The sequence below is a fragment of the Boleophthalmus pectinirostris genome, unplaced genomic scaffold (genome assembly GCF_026225935.1).
Source record: "Boleophthalmus pectinirostris isolate CB_2022bp ecotype Guang Dong unplaced genomic scaffold, ASM2622593v1 HiC_scaffold_4, whole genome shotgun sequence".
Classification (NCBI taxonomy): domain Eukaryota; kingdom Metazoa; phylum Chordata; class Actinopteri; order Gobiiformes; family Gobiidae; genus Boleophthalmus; species Boleophthalmus pectinirostris.
The window spans coordinates 18,152,098-18,165,857 of NW_026571353.1; the positions used below are offsets into that span (position 1 = coordinate 18,152,098).

General features: G+C 36.8%; 2 protein-coding genes across 8 annotated transcripts; one reads left to right on the plus strand and one right to left on the minus strand.

The window, feature by feature from the left end:
- Nucleotides 1–24: 24 nt before the first annotated feature.
- On the plus strand, nucleotides 25–9,779 carry git2a (G protein-coupled receptor kinase interacting ArfGAP 2a). Of its 6 annotated transcripts, XM_055161317.1 has the most exons (21): nucleotides 25–407; nucleotides 1,481–1,614; nucleotides 2,361–2,473; nucleotides 2,573–2,678; nucleotides 2,752–2,838; nucleotides 2,923–3,053; nucleotides 3,136–3,230; nucleotides 3,395–3,440; nucleotides 3,814–3,865; nucleotides 3,958–4,030; nucleotides 4,314–4,411; nucleotides 4,488–4,599; nucleotides 4,682–4,824; nucleotides 4,887–5,036; nucleotides 5,918–6,166; nucleotides 6,777–6,866; nucleotides 7,442–7,524; nucleotides 7,608–7,799; nucleotides 7,985–8,116; nucleotides 8,525–8,588; nucleotides 8,664–9,779. In XM_055161317.1, exons 1-21 carry the CDS (start codon nucleotides 356–358, stop codon nucleotides 8,874–8,876), a joined length of 2,415 nt encoding a protein of 804 aa, XP_055017292.1. In that variant the 5' UTR covers nucleotides 25–355; the 3' UTR covers nucleotides 8,877–9,779. The 6 variants fall into 6 exon arrangements, with proteins under 6 accessions (XP_055017292.1, XP_020776546.1, XP_055017289.1 ...); XM_020920887.2 differs by lacking the exon at nucleotides 7,985–8,116 and having other exon boundaries at nucleotides 26–407; XM_055161314.1 differs by lacking the exon at nucleotides 7,985–8,116 and having other exon boundaries at nucleotides 26–407; nucleotides 3,817–3,865.
- A 10-nt stretch (nucleotides 9,780–9,789) lies between these two features.
- tchp (trichoplein, keratin filament binding) lies at nucleotides 9,790–13,509 on the minus strand. 2 transcript variants are annotated; one of them, XM_020920958.2, is made up of 13 exons: nucleotides 13,448–13,509; nucleotides 13,038–13,235; nucleotides 12,417–12,627; nucleotides 12,173–12,229; nucleotides 11,890–11,958; nucleotides 11,519–11,692; nucleotides 11,321–11,433; nucleotides 11,175–11,241; nucleotides 10,831–11,003; nucleotides 10,676–10,757; nucleotides 10,404–10,589; nucleotides 10,168–10,311; nucleotides 9,790–10,044 (listed from the first exon to the last, which is right to left on the minus strand). In XM_020920958.2, coding segments are annotated over exons 1-13 (1,509 nt in total). In that variant the 5' UTR covers nucleotides 13,450–13,509; the 3' UTR covers nucleotides 9,790–10,011. The 2 variants fall into 2 exon arrangements, with proteins under 2 accessions (XP_020776617.1, XP_055017293.1); XM_055161318.1 differs by having other exon boundaries at nucleotides 13,443–13,483.
- Between the last annotated feature and the right edge of the window lie 251 nt (nucleotides 13,510–13,760).

Below are 13,760 nucleotides of genomic sequence, written 5' to 3' on the forward strand. Positions count from 1 at the left end.
AAACTCAGGGCATCAGTACTTGGTTACAGCAGCTGCTTGTGCATTGACCACTGCCATATTTCGATGTAGTACTAGTCTGAGAAGACTAAACTACTATATATGGCTAGTTACATTGTCAAGACCTTAATTTAAAATCTACTAATGTAACGGCAAGCATCATAACCTTGATGTCGGCGGGAAAGGATTTTGTGGGTTCTGTTCATCTGCTAATTCAAACGATAGGCTAATTTAGCAACAGTAAAATGTAGCTGGGCGTTATTTTGGTTATAGCTGATTTTGTCATTCGTTCGCAAGTTGGTCAATGAGATATTTCTGGGCTCAAAGTGGATTTTATAAGATTTTATTTCAGTAAAGGATGTCTAATCGCCTGCGAAACACCGAGGTCTGTGCAGACTGCAGTGTGCCAGGTAAGCAGATTATTATTGGTGCCCTTTTTTGTCTAATGAAATTTTGAGGAAATAAGAGAACTTGTTCTAAGAGTTTTGATTTCAACATGCCTGTGAAAGATACACCTTTATAATCTATAATGAAAAATAAGTCGTGATCTTAGGGAGGAGTACTTTGTTTAAAAGAAGTTCTGGCTTTACATGTTGAAACATGTATTAGAAAAAAAGGAAGTTATTACTGCTTTATAAGTTTGTTTGGATATTGTGATTTCTTTTTCAAGCACAGGAAGCAAAACAGGATGCTGCAGACACATGCTTTCAGTGCACAACATGTTTCTTTTGTTATACAGCAGATCACTTACAGCAATTGAAAACCTAAGTTAAATCATACACCCGAGCCTAAGGTTGCACCACTCTATCGTTTCAAATTATAAATTATAATCAAATGCTCTACCAGCAGTTTTGTCTCACATCAGCTGCTCCAATAGCAAACTAGTAAACTTAGTAGAAACTAGTAGAAAGTTTTTTAAAGATGGCGACTTGACAATGTTATTGATGTTTGTAAAAAAGCCTAATATTTATTTAGTAATAAGTGTATCCTCATAATGATTCTTCAAATATAGGATGCGACTCTTTCCTCTTTTAAAGAGGAAGGTACTCTATTTCTTAACACACTATTTTAGACAAGATATTATGTATTATTTCTGATATTTAGTGACTATAATTTAAATCCCAATTTTACGTTTTGTTAATTAAAAACTGTGATATTGACCTAGAACACTGTAAAAGAAATGGGTCCCTTAACTTCCGGTTCAAAACTGCAGAACAGATTTTTTGCTGCTGGCCCCCACCTCTTCATTGTGGCATTTCACTGTCGCAAGCAGTGGATTTTAAGTTAAGGTGCTTCCATATTACTATGCAACATTTTTAACATTGCATATGACCTGGTGTTTTAATTTTTCAAATTATTGTATTGACACAGAGCTGTGGGCAAGGACTAGGTGAAAACAAAATTTTACTGAGCACTTATGCCTCAATTGTAGAACAATACAGCATTAATCAAACATACATGCACTCTTATTTTATTTGTCCAGACCCACACTGGGCCTCTGTGAATAGGGGCGTTTTGATATGTGATGAGTGCTGCAGCGTGCATCGAAGCCTAGGAAGACACAGCTCCCAAGTCCGCCATTTAACACACACACCATGGCCTTCTGCTCAGCTACAGGTAATAACACAAAATAATGAATTACTTTATATGGTTGCTTTATATTGGCACTCATTAATTTCTCATTAAAGTCTTTATGGGTGTACTCTGGTTTTGGTTTAATCAGTGATCATCAGGAATCTGAAGATATTTGGTTACACTTAGAGGCTATTACTGAGTAGTTCTATTCATTTTGTCTCATAAAATTTCAGTCATTTTAAACACACAGGGACAGGTCTCTTGCTGGTGCCTGGACAGGTGCAGCTAAAATCTGGGAGGACATTTGGCAAATCTTCTGATCCGGGAATTGGTCTCACAATGTTGAGGCCTGCTCAGAGCCTGACATATGTGCTATAGCCTAGTCCACTCAAATATCAAGCAGCACATGTCTTCTTATCTTTTGATAGTTTTTTGGCGAATAGCTGTCCATGGAATTGTCCTTGTCTATTGAATTCAGAAGGAATGCAAAAAAAACAACTAACTACTACACGATTAACCAGGACAGAAAAGGAGAGAGGACACAAGCCTAAAATCAGCCATACCTGATCACTGTAAACTGTAGACTTCTTTCATGGACTGGGAAAACTTAGAAATAATTGAAACAGAAGGACACGAGTATATCCAGTAAGACCAGCTGATAAAAGTGACATGTCATAGCAGATGGAGGACTGTTCTGTTTGTGTCTGACTGCATTCTTCTCAGTTGTTTTAAATCTACATTGTTTTAACTACTGTAAATTATTTTGCCTTGTGCTTGAATTAATGTAGATGGTGCAGACTCTATACAGCAATGGTGCAAATTCTATTTGGGAGCACTCACTTTTAGACCCAACATCTGTGATGAGTGGAAAACGCAAGGCCAATCCTCAGGACAAGCTGCAGTGAGTACTAAGAGTGGACAGATGAACTTTTAACATACTTGCTTTATTTTTTTTCTATATATTAACAATGTTGTTATTTCCTCTTTTTGGTTCACACAGCCCAAACAAATCTGAATTTATAAAAGCTAAATACCAAATGCTGGCTTTTGTCCATCGTATGCCATGTCGAGAGGATGACAGCAACACAGCAAAAGATTTAAGTAAAGTGGGTATAATAAGTACTGTTTTTTTCCCGTAAAATAGTGTAACTTGTCTAACTTTTACTACTTTGAGTTTAGCAACTTCACTCAAGTGTGCGAACAGGAAACCTTGAGACATGCTTGAGATTACTAACATTGGGAGCTCAAGCTAATTTCTTTCATCCGGTAAGATTGAACCTCATTTTCTGTTTGACTTAAAATTATCTAGCATTGCTATTTCCCTATTTATATGTACATTGATTTAAACAGGAAAAAGGAAGCACACCTCTGCATGTGGCTGCAAAGGCTGGACAAGTATTACAAGCTGAACTACTGACAGTTTATGGGGCAGATCCAGGGGCACCTGATAGTAATGGCAAGACTCCAATTGACTATGCAAGGTAACTCAAATGAAGATATCCTTTATTTTAATTTGTTTTGTTATATAAACTGATCAGTTTAACTTACTGTATATATGTTTAGAGAAGCTGGCTATAATGACTTGGCAGACAGACTGGTTGAGATCCAGTTTGAACTTACAGATCGACTGGCATTTTACCTTTGTGGGAGAAAACCAGGTATTTTAGCTCTATATCATATCATATCATATAATTTCAAATACACATACTTTATTGTTGTTATGATTAAAACTTGTACAATATTAAAGAGTGGGCTGTACAGTTCTTAGAGGATTTGGTTTGCCCTCATTCTTCAATATTCAATATTCTTTTATTTATTTTAGATCACAGGAATGGACAGCATTTCATCATACCCCATTTAGCTGACAGGTGAGTGTATATTTATTTAAACAGGAAAATAAGTAATATTGTTAATTGTTGTATTGCAAACATGTATATTTGTTTTTGTTGTTTTATAATTGTTTTTTATGTATTACCATATTTTTTGTGATAATAAAAAGGATTTAAATAAAATGTTTTAGTCCTCATGAATTCCTATATATTGTTTACATGATATTACCCAACATTTTATTATCATTTTGCATCAGTAAATTCATAAGACAGAAACTTAAATACTTTATGTGTGCTTTTGCATTGCTCTCTTATAATGAATGGATAAGAAATGTGTGAGTATAATCAGTTGTGCATTGAGCTTGCTATCATTTACTGAGGCTATGTCCTAATCAAGTTATTTTGTTTGTAGCAGTTTGGATTTATCAGAACTGGCCAAATCTGCAAAGAAAAAGCTACAGTCTGTGAGTAATAACTTTATATTTCACTTTTCACTTTATTTAGGAGTTAAAATAGTTATCAAACATATCAAAGATTGACTGTACTGTTTTTACAGCTCAGTAATCATTTATTTGAGGAGCTTGCGATGGATGTGTATGACGAGGTTGACCGGAGAGAGACAGATGCAGGTAACTTTTTGAATACACTGGCCCAAAGAAACATCTACAGGAAGTGCTTCATTTCCACTGCAATAACTGTCCTAAATAGAACTAAGTAGCGCTGTTCTGAACCTCTGATTTTATATTGTTGGTCTATTGTGTTCTCTAGGAGTTGTGGATGTTGTTTGAAGAGAAAATTCTGTTCTATCCTGGGATAGAAAAATAAAATTCTATTCTGTTTTATTTGATTCTATACTTTCAAGGAAATCTCAGTGTACTATTTTTTAATAACTATTCTGTTTGACGTTTTCAGTGTGGCTGGCTACACAGAATCATAGCACCCTTGTGTCTGAGACAACTGTGGTGCCTTTTCTTCCAGTCAATCCCGAATATTCCTCCACTAGAAATCAGGTGCAGTTTATTCATTTATTCAATTAATTATTTTGGGTCTATCATATTTATTGAACAATTCTGTTGTTTATAACAGGGACGTCAGAAGCTTGCAAGATTTAATGCACATGAATTTGCAACTCTTGTCATTGATATATTAAGTGATGCTAAACGTAGACAGCAAGGAAATTCAGGAGTCAGTCCCCAAGGTCAAAATTATTTCATTTACAACATCTGTTTTGTATTGTTGTGAATCATTGGTTAACTGTGTTGCATTATTTCTTATTCTAGATCATTTAGATCTCATTTTCAAAAATCTATCTGTAAAGAACTTTGGTGATAGTCCAGATAATGATCAACCTGACTATGACAGTGTGGCTTCTGATGAAGACACTGATCAAGATATGCTCGCCAGTAAAGAAGACAGAACAAAGGTAAAACTGAAATATGTAGGACTGTGTTGTGATAATTTATTCACACTATTGTTATTCTCTAGAGCCTGGATTCAGACCTCTCAGATGGCCCAATTACTATGCAAGAATATATGGATGTGAAAAATGCTCTCACTGCTTCTGAGGCAAAGATTCAGCAGCTAATGAAAGCCAACAGTAACCTGAGTGACGAGTTGAGATTGATGCAGAAAAAGGTATCTCCAATATTGTGATTACTAACCTATGGGACAGACTGGCTGGTTGTGTGTCTATCTACATCTAATCACAAATATCAACATGTGTATGCCTGTTCACTTTTATTAATATGTCCAACAGCATGTCCACATTTTCAAGTTTTATTGTACTCTCTGTTTTTTCACCACTATAATGTCTGTGTGTGTATATATATATATATATATATATATATATATATATATATATATATATGTTTTTTTTTTTTTACCCAAGCATGAAGAATGTTTAATGTAGAGGAGGTGGACTAATTTGAAGTGTCTGCATGGTTTATTTTCAAGTCTGTCACATGTTTTGTAAAATAGCACAATTTTGTGAACATTTCTAGTTTCGCATGCTTGTTTTATGTTGTAGTTCTCCCCAGTGTTTATAATATTTTTTAAATGAATTTTTTTTAAAATAATTTCTACTGCACTTAACACAGTCACATACATTATATTGACAGCCACAACCCACCCACTCCTGTTTTATTTCCATAAACCCCATCTATGTAGCTTTCCAAACTTTTCTTGATGATCTTGGGTAAATCTGTTTGATTGATCTCAAGTATCTGTCTATAGCTTTTTCTATGATCTAAGCTGCTCATTTGCCAATCTTGCTTGCTCACCATTTGCTTAGCCTTGTAAATGAAAATCAAATTGCCCAGTAGAAAGTACATGCAGTATCAGTAATTAGCTTTTTATATGTATTTCTTTGGTCCTACTCAGATAATTTTAGCAACAGCCCCTTGTATAACATTGACAACAAGTGGTCTAGTAGTAAAGTAAAAATTCTAATCCAGGTTTTCCCTCTAAAATGACATGTAGAAACTCTTGCTTTTCTTAGTATATGGCATTTCTTCCAGCTTCAATCTCTGCAAACTGAGAACTCCTCTCTAAGGCGGCAGGCCAGTCCCAGTCAGTATCAGAGTCCCAGCAGCTCAGAGCACCCTGACCCCTCCAGCCCCTCCGCCCACAAGCGGAGGCAGTCTTCACGAGCCAGCCGGCCCATGTCTATGTATGAGACTGGCTCAGGCCTGAAGCCCTATGTCCCTAAAGGGGAAATGCCCTATCCCGAGGAGCCCCTCCTTACCTTGCAACCCTTTACACCTTATGTAAGTAAGACCTGCTCCTGTGTCCACTATTTCTGCTCTGGACCTCTCCCTCTGTCTTTTCCATTCCCAAACCCTCTCCTCTGTTCTTTCATCCGAATAACATTTTATCAAATACAAATACGTTCATTCATTAGTTGACAGACAAATACAAATACATTCATTCATTAGTTATCACAGTGTATTTTTTGTTAATTTATAAACACTTTGTACTGTTTTTAATTTCTTTTTAAGAAACATTAAAATCTTCGTACAAGTGATGTGTTTCAGTAGTACATTGTTTATGAAGTAAAGTAGACTTTGTTCATTATAGGCTGAGTTACATTTCCAGCTAAGGAGCACCATGGTCTCCTTTTTGTGCTGCTACAACAAAACTATGCATTTAGGGATATAAGCTTGCAATTTAATCTACCATATAGACTGTTGGTACTGAAATATAGCATACTATGTAGAACACTGCAGTTTTATGTTGTATTTAAGGAATAATGTAAAGTCCTAGCACTTAATTTGGATATACATATGACTGTTGTTAAGTTCCACAGAGTTTAGGGGCATTTATAAATTTTATACATTGTTTTGCAACTATCACATTTGATTTTAACCCTGTCCTCAGACGGAAAGGGGTGCTTTTGGTGTTACCTCCTCATCTCTGCCCTCATTTCCATCCACCTTGTCTTGGTTTAAAGAAGACAGTGTTGTGAAGGTCAAGTACTGCCTGTTGCAGCAAAAGACAGAAGTCTTTTAGCTAATGTTAAACTGCACAGCTGCATGTTTGAGCAATCTCTCTACTGCACTGCTAATCAGCACAGTCTCCTGTTTGACCACTCAGCACTCATGAATTACACTGATTATTCTTCTGTCTTTGCTTAGAAAGCTTTAAACAGCATGCTTATTATTCACTCCATCTCAAAAGTAATCAAGCGAAATTTATTGGACATAAACCAGCAGTTATTTTACTTTAAGTATTTTATTAATTTGACAATTTCGTATTCACCGTTTGTTTCCTGAAAATTACTTCCATCAATCTGTCATAATTCAAAAGGTTTTGTTCTTTGTCCATGTCTGTCCATCTATTTGAGTTTGGATTAGTTATATTCGAGAGAGGTTACATTTGCAACAGACACAGAACTCACAGCTTATTTAATATCCTATTTTACTAAAATAGAAATTAATGTCTGCTCTTTTCAGCTGCTGCACTGCTTCCTTTTTAAATCATGGTTGTGGTCAACCCCTGCATACACTCCTTTGTGATACAATACTGTTCCTTTGCTCTTCCAGGCTTCAAAGTTGGATAAGCAGATGAGCATGCCTGAAAGTGATTATGATAATGCATTTAATGACTCAGAGATGGATGACCTGAGGTAATGTTATTCCATTAAATTATTCTACACTGGATACATTTGTCTGAAAAACAAAAGCAGATTTTGGTCTATGGTTGTGACAGCCTTTGCAGGAGAGGAAGGTTACGCAGCAGTGGCTGGCCGGCAGAGGGCAACTCGATCCCAGAGTTTGATGATGTAGAGATGGAAACAGACCCCACACTTCCCAGCACTGAAGATGTCATCCGCAAAACGGAGCAGATAACCAAGAACATCCAGGAGCTGCTGCGAGCGGCCCAAGATGGCAAACATGAGAGGTTTGAATGAATTGTTCAGATCCTTCACCTCCACCACTGTCTTTTGTCTTGTTTATGCAGTTATTTTCTTCTAGAAGCTTTCATTTTGGTTCATTTGATTCCTTTTTGATTCATTCTTTTTCTCTACTTCTTTTGCCTCTGTGTTTGTACTGTGGTCTCCATGTCTCCATCACCTATATGAGCAGGGCTGTTGAGCGTGAGGGCACGCGTCGCCTTAGGCATAGTTTGGGATGTTTCAGCAGTTTGGTTCCTTGGGCTGAAAAGCCCACCTCCTCTCTACAGCTACTCAGCCTTCGCTCCCCTGACCCCACCTCCTGGTATTCTGGCCTCTGTCCCTGCCTACCAGGCACAGTCTACTTCCTCTCACTCTATGCTATGCTCTTTCTTCAAAAACAACGCTTTGTTGCGTGTGGTTTCAACTATTTGGTTTGGTGTGATTAACAAAAACTATAATATATAACCTGCAATTCAAGAGTCAGGAGTATTGAAATAATCTACGCATTTGTTCACACTACAGCATGTGTTACAATTTATTATCTTCAAAGCTATGATGAATATCAAATCAACTTTGATGCCATTGTATATTGCAATGTTTATGTGAAACTTGCATGGAGTAGTTCAGTTGCCTTTTCTCTCTCTATCAGCTTGAATAGACTTTCCATAATGAGTGGTAAATAATGTAGATAACTCTAACATTTGCTGTTTGTTAATCTCTGTCTCTACAGTTTCATCCCCTGCTCAGAAAGAATTTATGTGGCTGTAACAGAAATGGCTGCCCTTTTCCCAAAGGTATTTGATGATATTTTTGAAAGTGTAGATCTCATCAACTGTATTATACATTATTGTATTTCTATTCACTTGTAGAAACCTAGTTCGGAGACCGTGAGAGGCTCTTTGCGCTTGTTGACGTCCAGCGCCTGTCGACTCCAGGCTGAATGTAAGAAGGTGGTGCCTTCAGACGGAGGCCAAGCTCCGGATATGCAGCTGGTCACACAGCAGGTCATACAGTGTGCTTATGACATAGCCAAAGCAGCCAAGCAGCTAGTGACCGTTACCACAAAGGAGAACACCAACTAACAGCACTTCTTATTTTTGTAGTGTTTAGTTTATTTTTGAAAATTGTATTTGTGATATATGCATGTTTTTATTTATTTTGAGTAAAAGCTTACAAATGTATATTAGATATGTCAATAATTAATATGTGCTCAAGAGAAAAAAATAGTATATATTGCACATCTACAGTCCTGTAATTTAGACAATATACTGGAGATAGCTAGCAGGCCTAGGAAATATGAATTATGTAAATTGTGTCAACACCTGATAATGTATCATAAATTTGTCTTTTGTGGTTTAATACTACATGTATCCATATGCATATGGATCATCCCAAAGCATCAATGAATACTTAAAGCCATAAATGAGTGAACATTACTGCGACAAAATAGTAAGTTAACACTCATGTATTTAAGAGCTTCCCTTTATTTATTGCACTGTGCAAGCTTCAACTACTGTATATTTACCCATCTAAACAGAATGGGCCAAGTCTCATTGTTGTGATTTTATGTACCTGTAGTTCTTTGCTTCAGTGTTGGATGAAAAAACGCAAGGCTGGTCCCCCACATACTTTAATTTTGTTTATAGTTCATGTATTGAGTGTTTCTTGTATTGTGTGTTTGTTCTTCAGTACAAGTTCAATCAACAGTGAACCGTAAAATGTTTATATTGATGTGTTTTCATGAAACTCTGGACTATATTAATCTGTGCCAGTGCTGGGGCTAACATACAAAACAAAAGCTACTAACTATGTGTGTTCAGTATTGTGTTTTTTTATGTGCAACAAATGGGTTAATACAAGTGTTAAAGGTTATACCACATGTTCTCTGACATTTCAAATTAATGCCCTTCCCTATGCTACAAATGTGTAGCAATGTATGGGAGGCAGCTGTGAAATATTTTCTTAATAAACTTGATTTAATCATATCTATTATCATTTATGTTTATGCACATTATACAAAATGTTTATTGAATGTTTGATACCAAATGGTAAATTGCAAATATATGTTCAAAAATACATGAAACTGCTTTCTTTTATACACATTAAAATACAAAAATGTATGGCATCTAGCAAGTATGGCCACAAAGTGAATTAAATAGATATTAAACCTAATTATTAATAGAAAGTAAACATTCTTTTAATTGTGATAATCATTTCTCAGGTCCATACTGTTCGGGGTCTGCTGCGTATCTGGAGGCAGAGAAACATTTATTAGATCCCTGGGAACTATAGACTGTACAGAGAAGAAGATACAGTCTATGCTGGCAACCCTAGTAAGCCAATGTAAGTAAAAGAGCTCAAATCTTGGCTCACCCTCTCCTCATAGCCTCTCTGGGCCATCCTGTGCACCTCCAGCCTTATCTGCTCATCTTGAAGCCGGCGGGCCTCTTGTTCTTTCTCTTTCAACTGTTCCATTTGCAACTGCTCCTCCCACTGCTCCTGACGCTTCTGCTCAACCTAAAACAGTGGTAATACCATAAGTTTTGTTTACTGACAAAGAAAAGACTAATTACTTACTTGCATTGCAACATGAGGCGTATCATTCTTACCTGGGCATCTATTTCCTTCTTTCGTGCTGTTCTGAGACCTTCCTGTAGTTCTTTTTCCTGACGCTGTAACTCTTTTTCTATCTCTAATTCTTGGATCAGCTCCTCGCGTCTCTTTAAGGACTCTTCTTGAGCCTCACGGTTCTGATGCATTTTTAGTTCAAGTTGTTGCTGTCTGCCTGCAAGTACCTTTTAAGGAAGCACAAAAGTCAAGACAAAATAATACTGCATGTTCAACATTTTACTTTTCACTTGTGATTTTTAAAATTTTTTACCTCTTTCATGAGTCGTTCTCTGGCTATTCTCTCCGTCTCCCACTGTGCTTCCTGTTTTTCCCACATCTGTTGAGCTTCTTCCCTACAACAAATTAAATTATATCTTACACTTCTAACTGTGCAGTTGATAGTCACAGACTTAACTTGCTGCTCACCGATGTAAGTAGTCCAACTCCACCTCCCTCTCTCGCTCCAGCTGGAGCTGCTCTTCAATAACTTGCTTCATCCAGGCAGCATCAGCGATGGCTCGCTGTCTTCGTTCAGTCTCAAGTCTCTTGTCTTCTTTCTCACCCTCTAGTAAAGCTGCCAGGATTCTACGGTCAGCCTCCTGGTTTAGAAAAAAATTAGCACATTCACAGTTGTAGCGGCATCTTTTGACTGTCTTTCAGCATCTATGACTGTCTAGAAAAGCTCTTTATCAATACTATTAAAAATTATTCCATTATTAGGACCAGAGACAAAATTCTTTTAAAGACTGAAAAGGGAAAGTAACACTCACAAGTTCCTCCTGCACTTGCTGAGCTCTTCTTTTCAATTGAGCCCGATACTGACGTATCAAAAAGTGCCTGTAATAACAAACATAATACACATAAAAATATACAATTAGATTAAGTCCCAGTTCTTGCAAAACAGTACATTTCTCACCTCATCTCAGATTTCTTTTTTTTTTCCTCTGCTCCTCTCCTTTCTTCTTCTATCTTCTCAAGTTCCCATTGCTGGGCTATTAAAGCCTCTTGCTCCCTCTTAAGACGTGTTGCCTAAAATTCCATAGATTTAATTAAATCTATTTCATAAAAAAAAACACACACACAATTGATAGTTCACAAAAACTGATGACTGTACCTCTTCTTCCCTCAGTCTGAGTTCCTCCATTTGTTTACGGAGTTCTTCAGCTCTTTTCAGCTCCTCTGCCTTCTTCCGCTCCTCCTCTTGCTTGATCCGCTCCAGTGCCTCTTTATGTGCCCTCTCAAATTCATTTTCAAATCGTCGCTTCTCCTCCTGCTCTGCAGCTTTTTGCTGTACATTTGTTAAATGAACTAGTTTAAGAAAGGTGCTTAATCTTGTATGTAATTGAATTAAATATTGATATGTCAAATCATTAACTAGTCAATATTTAATCATCCAGCCATTTTCCGTTGACAGTATAAATAAAACATTGACCACTGGCTGCAAGACAAGGGCAAGATTACATTTAAAACTTGTATTTTTCTTACCTCTCTCTTGTCAGTTATCTGCTCTTTCCAATGTTTGATTACATGATCTTTGTGTAAGGTAGACTCAAGCTGAAGAACACAGGCAAACAAAGCAAGTCTTAATGCACTAACCAAAACATTTTATGCAAAGTCCAAACTGAAGTCTGTAAAAGGTCACAAAATATCAGTTTCACACGCCTGGTGTGTGTGACTCCAGAAGCCATTTATCACTTCTACAGTCAACATTTTGAGTAAAAGATCTGGAAATGTGTCCCTGAAGCACTAATTGTTTAACGATTACTACCTCTCTCAAGTCAGGATTATTTTTCCTCCAGTGCTCCTTCAGCAGCTCATCAGCAACCTAAGAAAAAAAACACAGAATAAAGCTGCTCGCGGCAATGGTGGCCCTCGCCCCATTGTTCGCAAGGAAAAAAAAAAAGAAGAAGAAGAAACCGACGAAGAACAATAGCCCTCGCCAGTTACTACATTACTGGCTCGGGCCAATTAACACAAAGACAAGATTTTAAAGTCAGTTTAAGAGTCAATACCTTTCTTCTGCGCTCCTCTCTTGCTGTGCGTAGCTCTTCTGTTTTTTGTGTCAATTGACTAGCTAAAGTGCTGCTGTCAAGAGCAACTTTACAGAGCTCCGCCTCCAGACGGCTTTGTTCCTTTTCAAGCATAGCCCTGAGCCGAGCCCTGCGCTTCTCTAGAGATACTCTCTGTTCCTCCTCCAATCTCTGTTTATGATATGCCAGCATGCTGTCAAAAAAACCCAAACAATTCCAATAACTAATTTATGGTAACATTTATTATTACTTACAGAAATCTTGTTATCTATCTCAAATATATTTCATCCAATGCTAATATATATATATATATATATATATATATATATATATATATATATATATATATATATATATATATATATATATATATATATATATATATATATATATATATATATATATATATATGCCATTTATTGCCACTATTAATCAAATAAAGTTACTTTAGTTAATATCATAAGCAAAACTATATTCGTACACTGGAGCATCTCAACAGAAAGTTTTAGAATTCACTGTATTTGCACTGTAATGGTTACATTTCACAAATAATAACATATTAAACAGTTACATACAAAACACTGAATCATGGATGAATCTGACCTCTGCTGGTGGGACTCTTGAGAGCTCCATGCCGCCTGTTTCTCACTGCGGACGCTCTGCTCTTTGAAATACTGGGCATGGAGCTCCCACTGCTGCCTCCACCGCGCTTGCTGCTCCCGCTGCCGAGCCTTCTGCCCGGCCCAAGTACGGGACCGTCTGGGAACATACGCCGACAGTGTTGGCAACGCCATAATGATCCTAAACAACAAGAAATCAGGCACTCTATCACAAGAACTTAGCTTAACAAGGGGAACGGGTATCAGTATTTTTTAAACAAAGCAGTTACTTATTAGTCATGAATACAGTATGGATTATATAAAAAGAAATACTCAGAAAAAGACTTGTTTAGCTTGAAACGGTGAATGATCAGATAAAAAGAGCTATTTGAACAAAAAAAAAAAGCACCTCACATAGACTAGCGCTTTTTCTCTGGTGTCCCTTAGTTACCGCTCGACTTCCTAGTTACTCCCCGCTATACGGGCTAATGTTAAGGACAAACTTCATTTACAAAAACGCGAAAACTATTTTTATTGTATTTTTATAGAGTAGTTAGGACAGACTAAATTATGGGTGTAGTCGGGAACTTTGTTTTTCTGTTTTCTGTTTTCTTTGTTTATTCAAATTTCGGAAGATCATTAGTTCATCCATTAGGCTACACAGGAATTGTTGTAATCAATCTTTCATTAGGCCAGTGAAAAAAAAATCTTGAACTTGAGCTTTTTT

Coding starts and splice junctions, on each gene's coding strand:
- git2a (XM_055161317.1), top strand. CDS start 356: ATGTCTAATCGCCTGCGAAACACCGAGGTCTGTGCAGACTGCAGTGTG. Junction 3,866..3,957: donor CAAAGAAAAAGCTACAGTCT/GTGAGTAATAAC, acceptor CTGTTTTTACAG/CTCAGTAATCATTTATTTGA. Junction 7,525..7,607: donor TCAGAGATGGATGACCTGAG/GTAATGTTATTC, acceptor TGGTTGTGACAG/CCTTTGCAGGAGAGGAAGGT.
- tchp (XM_020920958.2), bottom strand. Junction 10,590..10,675: donor GAGAACGACTCATGAAAGAG/GTAAAAAATTTT, acceptor CTTCCTTAAAAG/GTACTTGCAGGCAGACAGCA. Junction 10,312..10,403: donor AGAAGGAAATAGATGCCCAG/GTAAGAATGATA, acceptor CCACTGTTTTAG/GTTGAGCAGAAGCGTCAGGA.